The sequence below is a fragment of the Callithrix jacchus genome, chromosome 4, assembly GCF_049354715.1.
Source record: "Callithrix jacchus isolate 240 chromosome 4, calJac240_pri, whole genome shotgun sequence".
Classification (NCBI taxonomy): domain Eukaryota; kingdom Metazoa; phylum Chordata; class Mammalia; order Primates; family Cebidae; genus Callithrix; species Callithrix jacchus.
The window spans coordinates 22,903,167-22,927,991 of NC_133505.1; the positions used below are offsets into that span (position 1 = coordinate 22,903,167).

Sequence of the window (24,825 nt, forward strand, 5' to 3'; positions counted from 1 at the left end):
CCTGCAGAGCTACACACAGTTCTGGGTTATCTGAATGTACCAGTTCCTACCCCATCTAAAGAAACTATGGTCTTCTGGGATATTAAACAATGTATTGCCCCTCTTTTTCTTTGTAAGTTCAGAGGTACATGTGCAGGTTTGTTACATAGGTAAACTTGTATTGTAGGGATTTGTTGTACAGGTTAGTTCATCACCCAGGGATTATGCTTAGTACCCATCAGTTCTCTTTACTGATCTTCTCCCTCCTCTCACCTCCACCTGCCACCCTCGGAAAGGCCCCAGTGTGTGTTCTTGCCCTCAATGTGACCATGTAATTTCATCATTTAGTTCCCACTCTTAAATGAGAACATGTGGCATTTGGTTTTCTGCTTCTGCATTAGTTTGCTAAGGATAATGGCCTCCACACGTAGTTTTCAGGAAGGAAAGGTTTTTCATGACCATTTCAAAGAAGGCTGAATTGCAAGTGGCTGATCAAATTATTAAAAGACCATTCATTCCCCAAACCCCCAGCTCTTCAAGGCAACAGGCTCAAGGCAAGCATGTACAGCTGTGTGGGGCGAACTTACAGAGAAGGCCTCCTGTTTCTGAGCGATGTTGGTGTTCCTGTCGCTCCAGTCGTACAGCAGCTCCTCTTCCTCGCAGTCATTGATCCACATGATCTCCCGGGACGTGGCCTGGATGATGTTCTGCAGCTGTCGCAGGTGATCCATCCTCTCAAAGGACGCTTTCTGCACGGGAAGTTCAAAGGCAGCATTAAAATAACAATATGCGGATGTCTGGTATTCTCTGCAGGTTTATAGATTAACCCTGTGGTCCCTTTTACAAAGAAACAAAAAAAATCATAAGGATATGAAAAATGTTAACCATATGCATTCATGGACCACCTGGTTTGGGGAAAAGACTCATTCAAATTTACAATGAACAAAAAGGCAGCAATTTTTGATTCAAGGAAGCAGCCTAGTCCCAGAGGAACCTGATTCATTGACTGATTTTTGGGCTCAATAATTAGGTTCTTTAAAAATTTTTTTTTTTATTTTTGTCACTCTGTCTCCCAGGCTGAAGTGCTGTAGAGCAATCTCGGCTCACTACAACCTGCCCCTCCTGGGTTCAAGTAATTCTCCTGCCTCAGCTTCCCAACTAGCTGGGATTGCAGACATCCACCACCCCACCCGGCTAATTTTTATATTTTTAGTAGAGACAGGGTTTCACCATGTTGGCCAGGCCGGTCTCGAACTCCCAACCTCAGATGATTTGCCCGTCTTGGGCTCCCAAAGTGATGGAATTACAGGCGTGAGCTACTGTACTTGGCCTTAAATTTTTTTTTATTTTTCTAAATAAGGTCTTTTTTGGTATTTTTTACTGATATAGTTGCACATATTTGCAGGTACACATGATATCTGGGCACAAGTATACAAAGTATAATGATCAAATCAGGATAACTGGGATATCCATCACCTGGAACATTTATCTTTTCTATGTATTGGGAACATTACAAATATTTTCTTCCAGCTATGTTGAAATATACAATAATTAACTTTAATAATATCCCTATGGTACTATCAAACATTACAACTTATTCCTTCTATCTAACTGTATTTTTATACCCATCAATAATTAATTTTGAACTATGAGGGGGGAAAATGGACTCTTAGAGAAATCAAGCTTTTCTTGCCTTCTCCCCCAAAATCAAAAGTGCCATCAGTCATACCCCAGCCCAATAGGAAAATCATTGTCACCATAAGTGACATTATTTAAAAAGTATCAATGCCAACAAGGAAACATTAAAAAGTAAAGAAATGGTGACAAAAACAGGCAGTAGAAATCTCTCCTTTTATAAATCAAGTAACTGATACGACAGAGGCTGTCATAAAATTGTGATGACAATCTGGTAGACCTCTGTCTTGAGAAAATAACTTTTATTTTTGCTTACACTTCATAAAAAAGACCACAATTCACAAGTGGCAACATTTTCTTGCTTCAACTACAAGTATTTAACAAGTGCCATTTATGTGGCACAACTTGAAAACAGAACAGCACTAGGGACTGTCTTCTGAAAACAACTTTTAGGCTGGGCGCAGTGGCTCACGCCTGTAATCCCAGCACTTTGGGAGGCCAAGGTGGGTGGATCACTTCAGGTCAGGAGTTTGAGACCACCCTGGCCAACATGGTGAACATGGTGGAACCCTGTCTCTACTAAAAAAAAAAAAAAACTGTTAAAATTCACTTCTAAAGGAAACTCAGCAGCAGCAACAACATTAGCATCGATGAACAGGTGCCTCCCTGCCAGGATGTGCTTGGTATTTCTCGAACTGAATTGAACTGGAAACAACAGAAACTCCATGCATTTGAGAAATAAATCAGCTTACCAGCAGGTTTTCATACTCCTCCTCCAACTGGTAAATCGCCGACTTCTCACGCTAGAAGACAACAAAAAGCAGGTAGATATAAATCCCCTTGTGGATTGTATAGAAAACAGTAGCCCTTCCAAGCCTCCTTTTCATCAGATACTGGCCTCAGACCCCTCCGTAGAAAGAAGTACTTGCTCTATGAAATATTTCACCCATGAGGATCTTTTACTAGGTGGTTGGAAGGCAAATCCTCGCTGGCCTGGCAGCACCATCTCCCCAAAGGAAAGCCCAGATCACTGTCGCTTAACGACTCACTTGTTACAAAATTGTCTTAAAGTTTAAAGACATGATTTAGAATTCCCTAGATCTTAGAGAAATGAAGGAGAAAGTTGGTTAGGTGCTCAGGTGGACAAAAGTAAGCCCCCAAAAAGCCAGAAGAAGTGAGGATGAGAAGCTTTGGTCTAAGAAAAAAAAAGTTTAGTGATTTAAAAATGTAGAGACCTGGGGGGAACTACACACTTAAGATCAGTTACTATTTAATGCTCTAATTGTCAACCCAGTTTCAAGTATGACTTTTTTCAGCACCAGAGCAGGTGTCAGGAAGAGACATAGCTTTGCTCAGTAGAAATAATGTTTTAATTGCCAACTAGGAAAGAATTCATCAATGACACAAATGATTGTTGCATTTCCCCTATTGAAAAAGATTCTGCTTACTGCAAAAACAAACTACCACCTCCAAAGATACTAACTCACAAACTGCAAACAAATGAGTGTTTGCACACCTCTTAACTCCTCTTCAAAAAGTGTTAACATGATCTCTAATAGGGCTACTGATTCCACTTCCCCATTTAAGAAATGGGATTTCTAAAAATTTCCAGTCTTTTGGAAAAGAAATAATAGCACTGTTTCAGCAGCAACTGCCCGGGATCAAGTAATTACACAATCCTTCAGTACATATTTTGAAGATTCTAAAATAAAACACTGAAAAGTACCAGGTCGGCTTTAATTTTGTCCAGCTGCCAGCGATAGTCGCCGATGGCATTGTGGATGCTCCGGTGGCTGTTGATGTGCTGCTCCACCGAGGCCAGGTCCACACCCCAGGCCACCATGTCCATCTCCGCCTGCAAGGGAAAGACAAAGAGAGGCACCCTTTGTTTTTGCACCTTTGCACCTGACTCACTTATGTACAGCATCAGGGGTCAAAGTACCAAGAGACTTACGGCTTTTCTTCAGATAGAACTAAAGACATAAATATGGAGTATTTTTGAAGCCAGAATGTTTTTTTAAAGGTTCAAGGTTCCCAAATGGCTAATGCGGGGTTGCCAAATACTTCCCTCAACTTGCTTGACCCCAGCTCAAGATGGGCAGAGGAGGAAATTTGGGAATGGGAACCTTAAAACTGAGATGTCTTCTGAAGAAAAACAAATCTACCTATGCAGAGGCAAGTGAGCATGCGCACAGAACGTGTGCATATATATGTACATATGTTATAAAATATTTATTTAATCATTACTAAATATGCATCAAAAATCATTGATTAAATGCGATCATACACTGTTCCCCAAACTAAATAGTCAACCTAAAAGTATTTTTCTTTGTTTATTTATTTATTTATTTATTTATTTTTAAGACGGGGTTTCACCATGTTGGTCAGGCTGGTCTTCAACTCCCGACCTCAGGTGATCCGCCTGCCTTAGCCTCCAAAGTGCTTGTATTACAGGCATGAGCCACCAGGCCCGGCCTGTTTATTTCTTTATATTATCTCGATGAATGCAATTGTTGGCTTTTTAAAATGCAGCATATACTATTCCCTTTCAGGATGCAAAACTCCCTATGGCCCATTTTAAAGGGAAGTTACTATACCTACTCAAGGGGTCAATTTCCGTAAGTGTTGGCAATATTAGGATTATGGGCTTAAGTTAGCTTTTTTGAGACAGAGTCCTGCTCTGTCCCCCAGGCTGGAGTACAGTGGCACAATCTCGGCTCACTGAAACCTCCACCCCTCGGGTTCAAGCAATTTTCCTGCCTCGGCCTCCTGAGTAGCTGGGATTACAGGCGTGTGCCACCACACCCACCTAATTTCGGTATTTTTAGTAGAGACAGGTTTTCACAATGTTGGTCAGGCTGCTCTCGAACTCCTGACCTCGTGATCCACCCACCTCGGCCTCCCAAAGTGCTGAGATGACAGGTGTGAGCCACTGTGCCCAGCTTCAGTTAGCTTTTAAAAAAATTAAATGTGACCAACTTTATTATTTGAGCCTCAAATTTAAGGATTTTCACAAGAAGAATCACACACATTGTTCCAGCAATTTCACACTGGGGCAAGTCCAGTATCTCACCCTTCTTTTGCATGAGTACATGTAAATTTCCAAATCACCTGTCATCTCTTGGATATGCCAAGGGCAAACATTCCAGTCTGGGACTGCAGCAAGAACATAATGCACATTGTTCTAAGCCACATCCATGTTCTAATATACTTGGCAAGGCTTCAGAAAGGGGAGCCATTTCAGAGTCAGACAACAGAAGGTTACCTGGGACTTTGACCCTTCTCTCCCACAGCTGTCTGTGCTTTAAACCAGAGACAGCCAGGTGCACGAACTGGGACATTAGCAACGTGACCAGGATCCAGCTCACTCCTCTCATTACCAGCCAGGTGTATAGTATCTGACCTGTCCATCAGCAAACACGAATCAGGGAAACAAAACAGAAACCTGGCCGGGGACATGTGCCTGCCTCCTGATTGGCTGCTTAACTTACCAGCGGGGCCCTGCAGCTCAGTCTCCCGGGAATGAGGTAAAGAATGCAGGGGAGCAAGGGATAAGAGAAAAGGAGACAGAGCAAATCTCAGAGTGAACCTGCAGTAAGCAATCAAACAGCCTTTAGCTTGTTTGCAACCATGAGGGCTGCCTGCCTAATCTGGTAAGGATCTCTTGTCAATTGCTTCTGTTAGAAAATGACATAAAACTGGCTAGGCATGGTGGCTCACGCCTGTGATCCCAGTACTTTGGAAGGCCAAGGCGGGAGGATCACCTTAGGTCAGGAGTTCCAGACCAGCCTGGTCAACATGGTAAAACCCCATCTCTACTAAAAATACAAAAATTAGCCAGGCATGTTGGCGGGCGCCTGTAATCCCAGCTACTTGGGAGTCTGAGGCAAGAGAACCATTTGAACCTGGGAGGTGGAGGTTGCAGTGAGCCAAGATCGTGCCACTGCACTCTAGCTTGGGTGACAGAGCAAGATTCATCTCAAAAAAAAAAAAGACATAAAACTGAATTCATGTGATAATACTTTTTCAAAATTTAAAAACATTGAGCATTTACTATCAAGTATTCTTAAAAAGCTACACCCAATGTCAATACAAAAAAAGACAAATTGCAGGCTATCATTTTTTAATAACTGTCATTCTAAGAAAACTTTAGGGGATATGACATTTCATAACTAATTTGATTGGAAGGCTGTTTTGCCCATCACTGTGGATCCTTAAGATGTAATTCAGCCCCATCAGCTCGGCTGTGTCTTCCTTTGACTGCTTCACTCTGCAGAAGCTGGAACACCACCCTCTCCTCTACTCCCAACTAAGCAAGAATTTATTATAGCTCTTGCATGGCAGCTGATCACACACTGATCTAGACAGAAATTTGGCATGTGACTATATGCATCTGGTTTTCTTCAATAATATTCATTTTCAGGACTAGGGACCACAATCTTTGAACCCTTGGGTGCCAATACATATAAAATCCTCAAGAAATGTGCTCGAAGATGAGAATTTGGAAAACATACATACAAGTCTGTATTTAGGTTTCTGATATTTTAACTGACTTTTCTCCTCCCTAAGCCCTACCTTCTGCAATAGCTTACACTCTTTATAATAAATGGGAGAAAAGTTAACTGAGTGAATGACTGTTTAGTCATCGAAGTCCTCACTACTTAGGAAAGAATACGCAAAAATTTTAAAGTAGTTGAGAAATTTCAGAACCACTGCTGAATTGGTCTAACAACTAATCAAACCAAGCTTTCTTACAACCACTACTACGCTGCCTAACAATCTCCCCACAACTTATCATTCCAACACACCCACATTCGCAAGGGTTCGTTAGGAGTAGGTTTTCATTATAAAATTCCCATCTACATGATTGTGGCATATTTCTACCACCACCTGTTCATTATAGGACATAATGACTACATGAAAGAACAAAACAATCATTAGTCTTGAAAAATACTTTGCAGAAACTCCAGTTCTAGGGAAAGAATCAGCATATCCTTCCAATATTATTTTACTTCACCCCCACACCAGTGAGGTGAATATTGCACAATAAGGCAACGGCAACTTCAGAAGTATAAGGTAAGCAACCAATGAGCCCAAACCAGAATGGCTAGTTTGACTGTTTCCAGCTCCTCCAATCTGTGAACATTTTAAATGAACTGCCACAATGGGCCTTTTTTCTTTTCAAGCACCTATGAGTAAAACAGATGAGGCCAGTTGCTACTCACACAGGATAATGCAGTTATTTAGCAATAAATGCCCACAACAGATTTTTCCAGTGGTCCATGTAAGAACTGGATATTCAAAGTCTACTAATGAAATTACACGTTAAATATTACCTGCGTGACAAAGGATGACTATAAAGCAATGGGGCTGATTCCCCGAGCCACACTGAAATCTCATTCATTCCAAAATAGAAGACCACTTTTCAAATTGTATAGGAGAAAAATCCTGCAAACAGCCAGCTGCTGCTGCCACCTGAAGTCTAGAACACTCTGGTCACATGAACGCCTTGGCTGATGCCATTGTGCTGGAATGCCTGGCCAGCACAGGTTTGGGGTATTCAAGAAGCTGCCTACCCTTTGCTGCCTCATCCATCCCAAACATTCACTGGTGACGTGCTTGGTGAACTCATCCCAGCCAGAGCCACTCTGACACGTGTAGCCTCCGCCACCCTTGGAGCTGGCCCTGCGGACTCGAGGGACGCTGATGGCTTTATAAAGGGCTCGCATTTGCTCTTGGAGTTGAAGAAGTCTGAAAAGAAAGAAAAAAACTTTAAACCACTGCAGGAAAACAGTCTATGAAAACCCATTCTGGGCAAATTTCCCCTTTTCTGAGTCTTTTGTGTCAATAGAGAGGCTACAATGTGTTATAAAATTTGAAGGGTTTTTTTTCTTTACCCCATGACTTAAGTCTTAATCACATACAACAAATTAAATCTTAGGAAGAGGTTCAAAGCACCAAAGAGTGTAGAAAACGTAACTGCCTTTGCCTAACCTGGTAGCACCTTTCATTTCCTTACAAGTTTTGTCCTGGGAGTTTTCCTAGGTACCCTGGGCCCCAGGTGGTAGTAAAACAAATTCAGACTACATATTTCTGCTTTACAGTCTTTATTTCCAGCTCTAAGGGTCTCATTTTTTATTTATTAAAATTAAGCTTGACTTGATATTAGACTCTCAAGTAACTCACACCTGTAATGCCCGCACTCTGGGAAGCCCGAGACAGAGGATTGCTTGAGCCTAGGAGTTCAAGATCAGCCTGAGCAACATGGTAAAACCCTGTCTCCACAATTTTTTTTTTTAATTTGTCAAGTGTGGCACATGCCTATAGCCCAGCTACTTGAGAGGCTGAGGTGGGAGGATTGCTTGAACCCAGGAGGTCAAGGCTGTGGTAAGCCATATTTGTGCCACTGCACTCCAGCCTGGGTGACAGAGACCCTGTCTCAAAAAAAAAAGTCAAATGCCATGCCAAAGGCCTTTCTGTCCTCTAAAGGGAGGTACAGTTAAAATCTATAATGAACTGGCCACTTTGTATTAGAGATACACAATAAAGTTGCAAAATACCAAGTAAGCAAGCCTTTCCTTTGAACATTGGTGCTGCCTTCAAAGAAGACCTGCGTCGTGGAATTGAGTGTAACTGGGTATGCGGTGTTCTTATTCACAGGGACTGCCCGATCCATGCCAAAAGGTATCTATGGACAATACCTTTTCTGGTAAGCGTCGCAGGGCTGGCCCATCTGCCGCATCTCTCTGATCAAGCTGTCTGTGATTTCCATCTGGTCATTGGCCTGGGCAAAATACTCATCCAATTCTCGACTCCGAGTCAGCTGTATTCCATCTCCATACTTCAGTTCCTAAAAGAAAACATTCGCATGAAGGAAAACACATACTACAGGGAAGAAAAGCTTCATGTGCATTAATGGAAGCAAGAGCTTCTACTGTAAATATGACAAAAACTGTAAGTTTCCCCACTGAACATGATCTTATTAATTTGATAAGAAGGTACACAGAGGGAGATCCATGAACCAAAGTCTCGCTCTGTTACTCAAGCTGGAGTGCAGTGGCACAATCTCGGCTCACTGCAACCTCTATCTCCCAGGTTCAAACGATTCTCCTGCCTCAGCCTCCTGAGTAGCTGGAACTACAGACATGTGCCACCACCCTGGGCTAATTTTTGTATTTTTAGTAGAGACAGGGTTTCACCATGTTGGCCAGGCTGGTCTTGAACTCCTGACCGCAACTGATCCACCCACCTCAGCCTCCTGAAGTGCTGGAATTACGAGCATGAGCCACCATGCCTGGCCAATGTTTTAGTTCTTTTAAAAAAACCTTCTGCCTGGTTAATTGTATTAGTCCAATCAACGTCCTGGTTTTGATGATGCACTATAGTCATATAAGATGTCACTACTGGGATAAGCTGGGTGCTGGATAGAGATGCCTCTGTGAGTCAATAACTATTTCAAAATGTAAAAAGTGTTTTGCATTTTAAAAAAACAAAACAGAAAGCTTCCTCTGCTGCTTCAGTGCCACCTAACGAGCTTTCTCTGGAATTTTACATTTGCTGCTTTTACTTGGCATTAGCCAAATGAACCTCATTTCTCTACAGAAATGTTAGCAAATATGACACTATTTCCCTAACTAGTTTTTTTAAGATGGAGTCTTGCTCTTGTTGCTCAGGCTGGAGTCCAAAGGCGTCATCTTGGCTGACTGCAACCTCTGCCTCCCGGGCTCAAGTGATTCTCCTGCCTTAGCCTCCTGAGTAGCTGGGATTACTAATTTTTGTATTTTTAGTAAAGACAGGGGTTTCACCATGTTGGGCAAGCTTGTCTCGAATTCCTGACCTCGCGATCTGCCTACCTCAGCCATCCAAAGTGCTGGCATTATAGGCATGACCACCATTACCCAGCCTCCCTAACCTGTTTTATTGCACTTTGATGCATATAAGTAAAAATAAACTGAGAACATGAGGTCCTGCAAATTTTCAGAGCTACATGTAAAACTTATCCATAGTCACTACAAATGACATCCAGGCCTGGTGTATATGTGTTCACTATTAAGTCACTGTTGTCTACTATTTTCTTTCGTGTAAAGGAATCGAGGCACTGCGAGGAACTTTTTGGGGAGTATCTTCCAAATCAGACCCTCAAAACAACTAGAACTGGAGCCAAGCTGGTTTGCTGAGCCCCAAATATCTCTGAACATGGACTAAAGTGACATTTTTTTCTTTGGACAGTTCACTGAAAGACATTATTTTTTTAATTGGATGAAGAAACTCAGAACTGGAACCCACAATATCTAAATTAAGAAATTAGAACATTAAAATATCATCTAAACAGAACCTATAAATTCATTCAGTTAAAATCTGTTTCAAATATAGGCTATTTAAAAGGAGTACTTTGTGATGAGACAGATTCCAGATGTAACCTTGATATCAACGTCAGCATTAGGAAGACTTCACTGAAAAGATTCAGTAACTCAGGAAAGAGGTAGAAAAGATGGCTACAGCCCCACCATTCTCTATTCTGTTTTTAGCAAACTCGGAGCAAAAGTGAATGCTAGTGTTTTAAAATGAAGATCTTACATAGCAAATATCATGAACTCCATGATTTCTAATCCTGATTCGATGAGATCCTAGGATGTCTCCGTTATCTTAAGAAACATCACAAGGTTCTCACAAATGTTACCATTTCTCCTCAATTTTCCATTGCCCGTTTTTCCACATTTTTATCTTTCTCAGATAGAACTGTTATCCCAATATGGTCATTTTCCCAGCGGAAAAAAAAAATCATACTAAATTGATGGTGCACATGAAGATCCATCCCAATCCAAGAACAGAAACATGCCAGGTTGCATTTCTCAGAAGAGAAAGTATCAAAAAGTCGGGTAAATCATAAATTGCCTTATTTCCAAAAAGGTGGCAATCTGTAGTGCATGTAAACATTTGTTGGGGGGATGGGGATCTATTTGAAAACTGGTTCCCATTGTTAAACCTACAAATAGGTTAAGAAGACACACCTCTCTCCGCGGTCTGTTCTGAAAAAGAACATCTCTAAACACTACATGAAAGAGGTCAGTGAATAGGGCAGGCCCCGGCCAGCCGCAGCAAACCAGAGCACACTCGGGAGCCGCCAAGGCATTGGGAGAAGTGATGGGAACAGAGAAGGCTTACAGGCTGCACGATAAGCTCGGCTCGCATCAGGCAGTCAGAGCAGTTCTGCAGGAGCTCCTGGATGGTGTTCTGGTTCTGGTGCCTGGACATCGTGCCGGTTTGACTAAGGAGGCAAACGCAAAGAAACCAGACATAAAATAACTTCTTTCAATTCTGAAATAACTTCAAACTTTCAGAAAACTTGCAAAAACAGGACAAAAACACTCCTGTGACACCCTTTACCCAGAACCTCACTTGTTAATATTTTGCTGTGTTTCCTTTATCCTCCTCCTTCCCTCTCCATAAATGTGTGTATATTTTTCTATGTTTTTTTCTGAACCATTTGACAATAACCATGCCCCTTTACTCCTAAATATTTCAGCATATATTTATCTATTTATACATATTATTTTTTCTAAATCGTTTGAAAATAAACATGCCTTTTTACAGCCAAATATCTCAGCATAGCATTCCTAAGAATAAAAAGATTCACTTATATATAATGATCACCATGATACAGTGATCAAAATCAGAAAATTTTAAATTGACACAATTTCTTTTCTTTCTTTCTTTTTTTTTTTTTTTTTTTTGAGATGGAGTCTCGCTTGGTTGCCAGGCCGGAGTGCAGTGGGGCAATCTCAGCTCACCGCAACTCTGCCTCCCAGGTTCAAGCCATTCTCCTGCCTCAGCCTCCTGAGCAGCTGGGATTACAGGCACCCGCCACTACGCCTGGCTAACTTTTAGTAGAGTCAGGGTTTCACCATGTTGGCCAGATGGTCTGCATCTCTTGATCTTGTGATCTGCCTGCCTCAGCCTCCCAAAGTGCTGGGATTATGGGTATGAGCCACCGCACCCGGCAAATAGACACAATTTTCTAATTTACAAAACTTGTTCAAATTTCACAAATTAACCCAATAATGTCCTTCATAGCAAATTTTCCTCCCAGGTCCAGCTTCCAATCCAGAAATCTATCTCTTTGAATTATAAAAACACGCTTCTGGCAATGACAACGACACATGGCTATTTCAGCTTATATATCATCACTCCTGCTTCATCCCACAGCAGTCCCAGTCCCTAATGACAACCCCTAACACCACAACTCCCTCTGCAGGAAGACCTCACCGTGTCAGACACAGAGCGTGAAGATTTCACGGGCAAGTCTGGCTGAAGGAAAAGACAGGAGAGGAGAAAAAAGCTTACTCTACGAAAGTATTAACTAGACACAGTGGTTCACACCCATAATCCCAGTGCTTTGGGAAGCCAAGGCAGGAGGACTGATTAAGTCCAGGAGTTTGAGACCAGCCTGAGCAACATAGCAAGACCCTATCTTACAAAAAAAAAAGTTTTTAGAATAGCCAAACACAGTGATGTATGCCTGTAGCTCTAGCTACTAGGAAGCTGAGGGGTGATCACTTGAGCCCATAAGTTGGAGGCTGTAATGAGCTATGATTGCACCATGGCACTCTTGCCTGGGCGGCAGAGAGACACCTGTCCATTAAAAAATATATTTTCTGTAATCCCTGTAAAAGACAATAATGGTTTTAAAAAAAATGGTGTGAAGAAAGTGAAGGAAAATTTAAATACAGTATCTTTATTGCAAAACAAACCCATTCTCCTTTCAAGATGTTCCTAGAATACATACTTTTCTCTACAATGAAGCTCATTCCACGTACATTTCAAATGAGGCACTTTTCTGGAAGACACCTGGCAGAAACCTTAAAACAACAGTGGTGCTGAAGAAAAATGTTGCAGATCATCTGTATCTTAAACAAGGAGATGACAGAGTTTCATTTGCTCCTCAAGCAGGGCATAACCAAAGCCTGGCTTTTAAATTTACCAAGATATATCATGCCGAAGCCCTGACTACTGTAGTTTGGTTTCAGAGAGATTTAAAGCAGATCAAGTGATCATTTAATGTCTGTGCAAAGTCCTCATGGATATGCTACAAGAAGTTGGAGCTTCCTACCCAGCACTTCAGCCAGGGCCAGCCTGAACCTGCTTTTATCTGTTCGATGCCTGTCTAACCAACTGGATTTTCTTCGTGTGTGCATGCATGCATGTGTGTGTGTGTTTTAAATTTCACTGTTTTAAAAAAAAATTTTTTTTGACGAACGATGGCTGCATTATGCATAGATGGGACAGGATCACAGGAATGTGGGAATTCTCCCGCAGCGCCTGGCTACACTGTCTCACCATAGGAAAGCACTTCCTTTTTCAGCCATCCATTTGGGGTTCCTCCCTGCAAGCAAGGCTCCCCAACAAGCCAGTACTAGCTGCATGTTGGTGAGGAGCCCAGACCTCCCTGGGAACTACCCCCAGAAGAAGACACAGGCTCCTCCAGGCAGGCTCGGGTGAGGTGGTGCCAGAGCCATCCACCTCTCAAAACCAGGACTGCCTCCACCCACCACGAATCCAACACTCCAAATTACACAGGAAATGAGGCCCATTTCTCATACTGCCAAGATATAAGCAAGACTACATTTATTGTCCTAACCTGTGCAGAATTCCAACTGATTTAGAACACCTTCCAAAACATACCTGTTATAAAATAGAGGAAAGAAATTCGAGAGACAAAGGAAAACATTAAGAAACCCAGCAGCCTCACTTAGAACCCTAGGATGAATAAAATATTAGAAAGGTTCTGTGTAATTATATTTGTTTTCTTTATTGAAGGGACATAGGAATACCTTTCTTTTGAAACATTAAGAAATTCTGTTCAGCAGTTTGGTTCCGAGGGTGATTCCCACAATTGCCAGTCCCAAGCAGATAAATGAAAGACTTGTCTCTTAGCACAGTGGAAAGTCAGTTTCTTAAACGATTTAATAACGTGTGCCATGTAAAAACTATCACAACTGAGCTATACGATGAGGGTGGGGCACACCTGTAGTCCCAGAAATCTGGGAGGCCAAGGCACGAGGATCACTTGAGCTCAGGCATTCAAGGCTAGCCTGGGCAACACAGCATAAACCCCATCTGTTAAGAAAAAAAAAAAAAGGTGGAGGCAGGGGAAACTGAGTGAGGGTATACACAAACTTTGGACTATTTTGTAACTTTTCTGCAAATCTAAAACTATTCTAGAATTAAAATGTATTAAAAAACAGAGACCAGGAGGACAAACACAATTGTGAATGAATGCACCAAAGTGTACATATACGTTTTAAAAAGTGAATTTGAGACCAAATTCATTTGACCACAAATATAAAACTCGCAAACTTCTTTTTACCCAAGAACTAGGCTAGTGATACAATAGTTAAAAATGGATCAAGGAGGCAAGGCAATCAAACATTGACTTAAAACGTTGGTGGGTTTTCTCTGTTTTTTAAATTCCTTTCCTTTACTTTTAGAAGACATTCCTATTTCTCTGGAGATCAGTTAGCATCCTATAAAGAGACGACACCTTATCTGCTTCCGCTTGCCTACCCATATTTGAACTTATAAAAAAAAAAAGATAACTTCATATGCTGCTAATAATACCAAATAAATTCTTTGTGCTTGCTTTTCTAAAGGACTTCAATATGTTCCTTTTTTTTCCCCCGAGATGGAGTCTTGCTCTGTCGCTCATGCTGGAGTGTAGTGGCGTGATCTCGGCTCACTGAAACCTCCACTTCCTGTGTTCAAGCAATTATCCTGCCTCAGCCTCCCGAGTAGCTGGGAATACAGGCATGCACCACCACACCCAGCTTTTTTTTTTTTTTTTTTTTTTTTGTATTTTTAGTAAGGACGGGGTTTCACGATGTTGATCAGGCTGGTCTCAAACTCCTGATCTCAAATGGTCTGCCTGCCTTGGCTTCCCAAAGTGTTGGGATTACAAGCATGAGCCACTGTGTCCTGTGTCATCTGTTCTTGATATGCACTAAAACACATAAGTTTTGCATGGCATTTTAGTAAGTAAATTAACTGTATAGGAATGGAAAATGCACAGAAATCTAGTCCTTTAAAGGGTTGAAAAAATAAAAAGCTTAAGTGTTGGAACAATGAAACAAAGAATCTTTGATACCGCTATTTGTCTCTTAGGACGTGTAATCTGATTAACCAAATTTCATCTTAACTTTTCATCACAACTTTTCCAAACTGTGTCTGATCCCTAAAGCGAGGTCTACGTCTATCTTTCATCTGTAAGAATCCAACTGCAGTCTTAGGTGTGGCCAAGAATACCTGTTGGAAACAGACCGAGGCCAGAAAGGGAACCAGGTATACATCTTGTGAATGGCTCAGTCCATGAAAGCAACACAGAGGGAGACTCAGGCCAACTAAGGTATAGGGAATCCATCTTGACACATCAGTTTACTTGTCTCAGCCCAATGGAGAATCCACACAGAACTTGCTGTACTTAATCAGGGAGGAAGTTCAGGGGAAAGGCTTTTAACCCATCGGGTCAGTCAGATGTCATACATACACCAGCTGTGTATGTAGCACGGATTCTTCAGCACAAGAGCCAGGGGAGCTTGCCTCAGGAAATGCGCCTTTTTTTTTTTTGGTGACGGAGTCTCACTCTGTTGCCCAGGCTAGAGAGCAGTGGCATTATCTCAGCTCATTGTAACCTCCCCTTCCTGAGTTCAAGTGATTCTCCTGCCTCAGCCTCCCAAGTAGCTGGGATTACAGGCACACTGCCACCACACCCAGCTAAGTTTTGTATTTTTAGCAGAGACAGGGTTTTACCAACTTTTGGTCAGGCTGGTCTCAAACTCCTGACCTAAGTGATCCACCCACCTCACCCTCCCAAAATGCTAGGATTACATATGTGAGCCCCCGTGCCCACCCAGGAAACATGCATTTTTTAAAAGCTGTAATTCAAAACTTTCTAAGTCAAATTATATATTTTTTATTGACCACATAGTTTTAGTTCTTTTTTTAACCTCAGAAATTTCTAAATGTCTATCTGTTGGGCTAAATGGTATGTAAGATTTCTTTACCTCATTCATTCTGTAACTCAATTTTAGGAACCTACCAAACTCATTCTTCCTTACTGAAAATAATACAAATGTCTATGTTTTGTTCATGGTAAATAAATTTGTTCATGGTAATTGAATTATATTCAATTCATAGAGTGCAGTTTGGAAACATGCAAAATTCTATTACGGACAAAGAAATAATTTAAAAATGATGTACTAACAAGTGTATAAAGATTTTTTAAATCCCTAGCCTCAAAGACATTTTTAATACTGCTACATACAGGTGTTAGGGGTTGAGAGATTTTCAAATCATGTTAGGAATTGAACTAACAAGCCACAAAGTTCAATTTTTAAATCTCATTTTGTTGGCACAGAAGATGGCAGGTGTCATGTGCTTTAAAAAAAAAAACTCATTTGGGTCAAACTTATCAAAGAATATTGACTTCTAAATTAAAATTAATAAGTGTCCTTGAAAAAAAGAACTCATCCTTAAAAGTTTTAACTCTTCTGAGAGACAGATGAGTCATACTACAAAGAACTTACCTGCACATACTTTTCTTTTAAGTTCATCCTAAAACTTGTTTAAACAAGTAGGGGTTCCAAATGTTTGCACAGACAGCCCTTCATCAGCTGTTAAACAGAAAACAAGTTCTGGATTCTAATCCAAAAATGGACCGCATGAATGTGTGAAACCTTGAATTAGTTTTCAAGGTTTTATTTTACTACCCTTAAAAAAAAACCACTTTTCTTTAAAAATAGGATTCCAAAACTAGCTGTCCTAAAGCATTAGCTTTACATGTGTTGCCCAGAGTATTATTTTAAAAAATACAAGGCATCACGAGGTCAAGAGATCGAGATCATTCTGGCCAACATGGTGAAACCCCGTCTCTACTAAAAATACAAAAAAATTAGCTGGGCGTGGTGCGGCGAGCGCCTGTAGTCCCAGCTACTCAGGAGGCTGAGGCAGGAGAATTGCTTGAACCCGGGAAGCGGAGGTTGCAGTGAGCTGATGCAGTGAGAATATATATATTTAATACTTCATTTAAGAATGATACCTCTAAGAGTCATCACGAAACACCCTACGTATACATATTTACACCCTGAAATGCAGTGTTAGCCATCCTTCGAAAGTTCAAAATGTATAGCCTTCTCCAAGGAGCTTTCCGTATCTCAACTCTGCATCCTCTCCTCTCTTGCACTAGTTCGTACATTCCTGGCTATCTGTCCTGGAGAGCACAGTCCCATGTTTTAGCCATCCTCGACTCCTACAAACGCCACACAGAAGGTACTTAATGCATGTTTGTTTGGCTTAGTAAAGTGGAAGAAAAAGACCAAACAAAAGTCTGATCTGAGGATATTATGGCTCCTCTCATTTCCTTGATTTCAAAAGCTCAACCAGAGAGCACAGATATCCCCTCCCATTCCCACTCCAGCAGTGAGCAAACATGGTGGATTTTTTTTCTCTATAGATTTTAGAAAAAGAGTTTCCTTTGATCCTGCATTTTGTCCTCTCCCAGAAGCTATGCAAACAGTACTCTAATAAAAGTTCTGCTGCTTTTCCAGAAGATTTTCTCGATTTTCACACTGTGTGTTTGGCAGACTGTGTTTGGGGGATAGTGGGAAACGGATCACATGTCATTAACTTCAGAAGGACTTTGAAGTAGGGCACAGTTGGAGTTCACGCCCAGCTCAGCCACTTCCAGTTTTACAGCCTGTGACCTTGAGCAACTTAAAGTGACATCCACTGGCAGTGCCTGGAGCTTCTGCCTCTGTGACAGGTAGAACACCCCCTCCTAGGGCTGAGGTGAGGCTCAGAGGGGTACTGCAGAGGCTGAGGTCTCACTTAGGGATGGATAGCTCTCACTTGAGGAGGCTGCTGCTGTTACTATGGTTCTGATTTTTTTTTTTTTTTTTTTTTTGAGACAGAGTCTCACTCTGTCACCCAGGCTGGAGTGCAGTGGCAATGATCTCGGCTCACTGCAACCGCTGCCTCCTGGGTTCAAGCTGTTCTGCCTCAGCCTCCCGAGCAGCTGGGTCTACAGGTGCACACCACCACACCTGGCTAATGTTTGTGTTTTTAGTAGGGACAGTTTTCACCATATTGGCCAGGCTGCTCTCAAACTCCTGACCTCGTGATTTGCCCGCCTTGGTGTCCCACAGTGCTGGGATTACAGGAGTGAGCCACTGGTGGCACCCGCTGAAATTTCATTTTTGTGTTTTTGACTTTGCCGCAGTCCATGACTTTAAGGATAACCTGCAGCAAAATGGGGGTGGAGTGAAAAAAAAAAGAGAAAGAGAAGGAAGAAATGGATTGGGTATTAAGTATGAGACATTTTCAGGAGTTCCTAAGGTTCCCTACAAGACTCAAAAATAGCCAGCTCAATTGATCACGCCTGTAATCCCAGCACTTTGGGAGGTCAAGGTGGGTGGATCACAAGGTCAGGAGTTTGAGACCAGCCTGGCCAACATGATGAAACCCCATCTCTACTAAAAATACAAAAAAATTAGCCAGGCATGGTAGTTCGTGCCTGTAATACCAGTGACTCAGGAGGCTGAGGCAGGAGAATCACATGAATCTGGGAGGTGGAGGCTGCAGTGAGCCAAGACTGTGTCACTACACTCCAGCCTGGGCAACAGAACAAGACTCCATCTCGGAAGGAAAAAAAAAAAAAAAACAACTCAAAAGTAACTGAGATAATTCATAGAGAGTGATACATTTTAACAGCCTGAAAGAAACTCATTAAGGGTAAGATAATTCAAAGGCCAGGTTCACTGGCTCTTGCCTACCTATAATTATAGCACTTTTGGAGGCCAAGGTGGGAAGATTGCTTGAGCCCAGGAGTTCAAGACCAGCTTGGGAAAGATAGTGAGACCTTGTCTCTACAAATAATTTTTTTTTAATTAGTTGAATATGGTGATGCATGCCTGTGGTCCTAGCTACTGGAGAGGCTAAGGTGGGAGAGACCTGGGCCTGAGCCGTCAAGACTGCAGTGAATTATGATCACGCCACTGCACTCTGGCCTGAGCCGCAGAGCAAGACTATCTCAAAACAAACAAACAAAACGTAATTCCAAGCAGAACCTTAGATCTGTTTGCTGCGGCTTCTCACTAAAGTATTTTCATTTTCATGAAATGTAGATTTCACATTTATGAGCCCTTCCAGCCCAAGGCGTTGGTGGTAATGCATACATTAGTGGACTGCACTAGTGTTTTACAAAATGTCACCTCAAATGAGCAGCTCATGTCTGAGTCTTAGGATCTGTGGGGCTGTGGCTTCAAAATCAAGCAGCAGGGCCACTGGGATCAGCCCAGCAGGAGAAAGATGGAGAAAATCAAGGGGTGGGGCCATGCTCTCAGCTGCAGCAAGGAGGCTTCCAGACTGAAACCACTCCTTCTACAACCTCCTGGTCTGGAAAGACTGGTTAGCTGAGAGTCAAGACACTCTCCAAGTCTCACACCCAAGCCCTCCTTTGCTCCACCCTAAGAAGTCAGCATTGAGGCATTGGGGGCATCAGCAGTTTTTTCCTTTCCAAGACCTTTCCATTACCTGAGCAATGAAATTATGCCCATATTTAGTAAAAGAAAAAATCACTGCTGAAAGCTGTATTGTCCCATTAAATAGATCTGACCGACAATTAGTTGGCTTAATGCAGAATTAAACTGGGTTTCTTTTTTCCTAAGCAGATAGAAACTCTGCAAGAGTATTAACGAAAGAAGAGAATGGTTATGAAATATTTCACAGGAATGCAACAGATTAAAAATAAGTAATAACTCAGAAAAGAGTTTACAAGTAGAAAAGGTGAATTCTCACAGTACAGGTTTAATCTTTTCTTGGGTCACTGTGGTATCCTGGATTCAAATCTAACTCAACTACTTACTAGCTGTGTGACCTTAGGCAAGCCATTTAAACACTTTAACCTCAGCTTCCCATCTGTGAACTGGAATTTTGTTATGAGGCTTGAGATAACAAACATACAATACCAGGCACATCACCAGTGTTTACCAAGTAATGGTAATTATTATATTATAATAATAATAATGGTATTATTAACCACAGACCTGATATTTTTATGAAACATACAACTTACACTAAATAACCATGTCAATGTTACCTGCCACGTATTAAGCTAAACTAGATCTTGCTTTGCAATCGTTTCCCAGAAAAGTATTTAGACTATCCATGCTATGAGTCACTCAAGCTCTGGACCTGTTTTCTCAGACTCTCCCTTGCTTCTCGCATCCAATTCTTAGCTGAAGCTGTCACTCCACCTTGGCAGTACCTACTTTCCCATCCACCGCTCTCACCCTTGTTCAGACTTTCATTCCCTCCCTCCTTCAGTGGCACAATGGCTTCCTTAAGCCAACGCCTCAACAGTCCAGAAACTCAGTTATGATTGTTTCACTTCCCTGCTCCTTCAATGGAGGAGACTTTCTTTTTTTTTTTTTATTTTTTTTATTTTTTGTTTTGAGACAGGGTTTCACTCTTGTTACCCAGGCTGGAGTGCAATGGCGCGATCTCGGCTCACCGCAACCTCCGCCTCCTGGGTTCAGGCAATTCTCCTGCCTCAGCCCCCTGAGTAACTGGGATTACAGGCACGTGCCACCATGCCCAGCTAATTTTTTGTATTTTTAGTAGAGATGGGGTTTCACCATGTTGACCAGGATGGTCTCGATCTCTTGACCTCGTGATCCACCCGCCTTGGCCTCCCAAAGTGCTGGGATTACAGGCGTGAGCCACCGCACCTGGCTGGAGGAGACTTTCAATGGCTTCAATAAAAATCTGCCCCAGCTTCCCTCTGCCAATCCAAATCCGTCTCCAGGGCATTCAAGGTCTCCAATGCCTTGGTGAGAAAGGATGCTTCCTCCTTTCATCTCACTGTCTCCATGCTCAGAGGGAATGCTCAAAAAGGAGATCTCACTCCATAGACATCTCAGACTTTTCTCATGCTCTTCTCTCCCCCTGGAAGGTGCTCTGCGCATCCATCTTTACACAGCTGAAATACTCCAAAGTCTAGTTCAACACCACTTCCTTTATAAAGTCTTCCCGATGCCCCTACGACAGATACCCTTTCACCTCCTTGTGAAGTCTTTAAAGCCCCGTATACCCCTCCTGTGCGTTCCCCTTTTTATGCTAGTATTCATGTACTTATCTTCCTTGAAAAGACCTACACTGCTTTCAAGGGTATAGAGTTCCACCTTGATCTCCCCTGACACTTAACACAGAATGCAGCAGATACTCGGTAAATACTTGCTGAATGAAAGAATTAATGGAATTTGACACCCTTTTTGTGGTGTAATTGCAGCCCTGTCCACTCTAAAAATCAGGCTGTGAAGGCACAGGGAAAACCAAGGTGAGGAGCCTTGGGTCCTCAGGCCAACCCAGCCATATAAGTGGATTCCAGGATTGTGGGCACTTCCTCAGTTTCCTGTCTGTAAAGTGTGCAAGCGGGGTTTCTGCCTAGGCCAAGTGATCCTTAGAGGTCCCCTGCTCTAAAATTCCAGGTGAATAGACCTGTTTATCTCATGGTAAGAAACAAGCTTCTCTTAAAACCTAATTTAAGACTAACTTTGAAATGTGTATGAAATAATGATCATATATATCTCAGTTCTGAACTCATGAGATCTGAAGGAAAATAAGCATTAATATTATAAACACATATTTCTGAAGCTTAATGACTGTTTTCTGCTTTTAATCCTCCTACAAATCACACTTTGATGGGTGAAAGATCTAACTGTGGGCCTTTGTTACTTAGTAACAAATTTCATTACAGATTTGTAATTTGTTTTAATAACAGGAATAAGACTAAAGTAATTCTGCTGTAATTGAAAACAGTATTAATATAACATCCTATCCAAGAAAAATCCAAAATTTACACTTCAAAAAATATATGTGTCTATTATTACATTATCAAGGTTGTAACATTTACAACCTTGCAGATACCACACAAAGAATGTTAACAATGTTAACATTGCACACAATGTTAACAAGTAGTTGCAGATACCACACAAAGAACAGGCGGGTGGTGGGGGAAAAGTGGGGATTACAATACAAATGAGATCTAATTACCGTCCTAAAAATGGGTAAGTGCTGTTTGTAGAAAGGACAGAGAGACAGAAGTGTTAAAGTCATTTTAAAAGGAAAACAAAGAGTTGGGCTCTCTACACATTCAAATTACTTTATTTAGGGAAGGGCTAAATACAAAACACTCAGCTCAAAAATCACCAATCTATTAATAATTCAGCCATAAAGTAGCAGTTTTTGAAATAAATGAATTTAAAGTCAACCAATAGTTTCTATACTAGTGTTCGTGCTAAAAAAAAAAAAAAAAAAAAAAAAAAAAGAAAGAAAAAAGAAAAGAAAACCACAAAAACCTTTATTTAGAAAACCTTTGGGTCAGAGAAATATTTTTCTTAATCATCATTCACTTAACAGAGGACAGTGGCTCCCTTGGGCACAGAGGGGACCCTGCTTCTACAAAGTGTATGCCAAGGCCAAATACATCCCTCCGCACAAAACCAGAATGCCACAAGAAAAACTGGTACATGCCCTGTCTTCAGTCAGTCGCCATTATTTGAAATGCAGAAGTCAGCATATGTGGGCTATTTGGTAGTCAGCAGCACGCCTGCAGGCTGGGACAAGTTCTGGACGAAACTCCATTGCCAGGGTCCCCAGAAAGAATGACCACCTATTTACTCAAGCCCTGAGCCTGACACCCCACTGCCAGGCAGAACAGCATTAATGAGTTAAAAAAAAAAAATCATCCTTCCTCAAAGTTAGGTAATTTTTCACTTGGGTCTCTTTCCCCTTCCCAGAGAGATGTGAGACTTGACAGGTTTATGAATAGGCTTTAAGTTGGAAAAACAGAACATGAGAAATGACACTATACAATGAAAAAACATGGAGTCTGCCCAAAATTAAATGTCTCAGTGGGGAATCCTAATAAAACATGTATCTTGATGCTGTTCATTAACCAATTAATTTGTTAATGTTTTACTTTTCTACAAAAGGTATAAGAAACCAAGGGAGTGAAATATTCGATTAATAAAACTGATTATTATCTATTTAAAAGAAATCCAGGCTAGCAAAAGCATAGTAATAAATAATAATCAAAATAAATACTTGATTCATAAAAATGCCAAAAGAGCTACTGAAGAATCCTTACACATTCTGACTTGGATTTGAACTGTGTGTAACCCACACATTTAAAGGTTGTGAATCTCAAATCCTGGAGGACAGAATATTTAAATTTCAGATTTAAATGGCTGGCAAAATTTTAAAACAAATGTAATGAAAATCCAAGTTTTCACTCCTCTTATTGCTTGGCACAGTTTCCCTGGAAATCCCCAGACACATTCTGTTCAAGAAAGAACTCCAAGATTGAGACAATTCTTTGCTAACTCAAAAAAGCGAAAACAGATTATCAAGATGCTCCAGAAATAAATAAATCAATCTAAGCAGAAAACAGGTTGCAACTCGAATAGTCCCTGCCTTCAAAACTGCTTGCAAAACAAAACTCCCCTGGAGCGCATTCAGTTTGCTCCTCCCAGGCCTAGGGCCACAACACATGGTAAATAACGTCCCGGCGCTCAGGGCCTCTTTCCCAAAAGCCCAATTTGGGAAGAACCAGCAGGGGGCTGGGAGATGGGGCGGGCTGCAAAACGCGCAAGGCTTACTGGGCATCCAGCCAGAGTACAGCTCCCGAGACCCGCTCAAAGCAGGGACGGGATCTTTCCCCAGCCAACCAAATGATGCCCTTGGTCTGTTTCCTCGAGGATCCGGAGAGGCTGACCCAGCCCTATCACCTGGAGGTCTTCCCGGGGTACCTAGGCCAGGGCGGGACCCCCGCGTGGTCCTCCACCCATGCCCCTCGGCCCACACATTCTGAATCAAAGCAGACACGCTGCCGGCGCTCGACGACCGAAGGCACACTGGGGTCGCTCATCCGGTGTTTTTAAAAAGGAGGAAACAAAAGGCTCAGAGGCAGGGCCACAGGTGCGCTCGCATGTGGGGGGCTGCGGAGCGGACGAGAGAGGGGACAGGCGCGTCCCAGCCGAACTTCAAGCCCCAGGCCCGGCAGCCACCCCGGCGGGGAAGTTTCATTTGGGGGACAGGGGAAGCCGAAGCGGGGCCTCCGCGGGACAGGACCCCGCGCCTCTGGGACGCTCAGTCTTCACACAAACGCCCTCGGGTGGCCGAGTGGTCCAGGCGCCGCCGCAATCGTGGTCTCGGGGTGACCGGGGATTAGGGGTGGGCGGGTAGAGACGGTGGACCCCGGAGCACCACTTGGCCACCAGACAGGGCCGGGGCCCCGCTCCTTTACTCTTTTACTTTTGCGGTTGCAACCCCACCTCTCCCGACCTCCCATCCCGCGGCTGGGACAAAGGCGACAGCAGCCGAGTCCCGCAGGCAGGGGACGGCCGGGGCGGCGCGCACTCCTCGGCCCCGCGCTGGCCCGGGCAGGGAGCGACGAGATGCCCCCTCTGACCACCCGCCCGGGCGCGCGGGAGGGGAGGAGGGTAGGACCGAGTCCCCGCTCGCAGGGCAGGGGCTGCCCTGTCCCCGCACAAGCCAAGGCACCTGGGTCCTGTTCCCAGGGAGGCCGGGAAGGGACCTGGGGCAAAAGCCTTTCCACCTTCTGGACTCGAGTCTCCCAGTCCCGCAGGCCGGTAGCCCGGGCTCTCCGGCGGATACCCACCAATAGCCGTCGGGGTTCTGGTCGGTGATCACCCCGCGCCGCGAGTAGTACATCCTGCTGGTGCCCCCGCCGCCCCCGCCGCCGCAGGTCACCTCGTAGCGTAGGTCCGGGCCGGACTCGGCGCGGGTCAGGCGGCCCAGCGTGTTAATTCGCGGGTGGGAGCCTCCGTTGCAGCTCATGTCGGCGGGCACTCGGGAGAGCGGCTCAGCGCCGAGGCATAAGCGAGGCAGGCCGGCGCGGAGAAGGCCGAGGGGGCCGAGGAAAGGTGGACCGCCGGGGAACCGGGCGGGAGTGCGGGGGGCTCGCGCGGTTGTTGCTCGGCACCTGGGCCCTCCCGGCCGCTACGAGCGCGAGGACGGCGACCTGCCGGGGGCAGGAGCGGGAAGAAGAGCTGTGGCTTGGAGGGCGGAGAGGGCGCAGAGGAGCTGCGTCGGGGCTGGGTGTTGGTGTTGGTCGGCGGCAGCGAGAGTCTCCTCCCC

General features: G+C 43.2%; 1 protein-coding gene across 2 annotated transcripts in view; it reads right to left on the reverse strand.

Moving 5' to 3' along the window:
- Positions 1–24,825, reverse strand: part of DSP (desmoplakin) — a 47,114-nt gene extending 22,289 nt beyond the window's left edge. For both annotated transcript variants that reach the window (XM_035295000.3, XM_002806682.6), the window contains exons 1-7: positions 24,347–24,825; positions 10,780–10,882; positions 8,316–8,464; positions 7,191–7,365; positions 3,341–3,469; positions 2,367–2,417; positions 567–728 (exon numbers count right to left, since the gene is read on the reverse strand). In XM_035295000.3, coding sequence (XP_035150891.1) covers positions 567–728; positions 2,367–2,417; positions 3,341–3,469; positions 7,191–7,365; positions 8,316–8,464; positions 10,780–10,882; positions 24,347–24,525 — 948 coding nt within the window. In that variant the 5' untranslated portion in view covers positions 24,526–24,825. The remainder of the gene's footprint in view (positions 1–566; positions 729–2,366; positions 2,418–3,340; positions 3,470–7,190; positions 7,366–8,315; positions 8,465–10,779; positions 10,883–24,346) is intronic.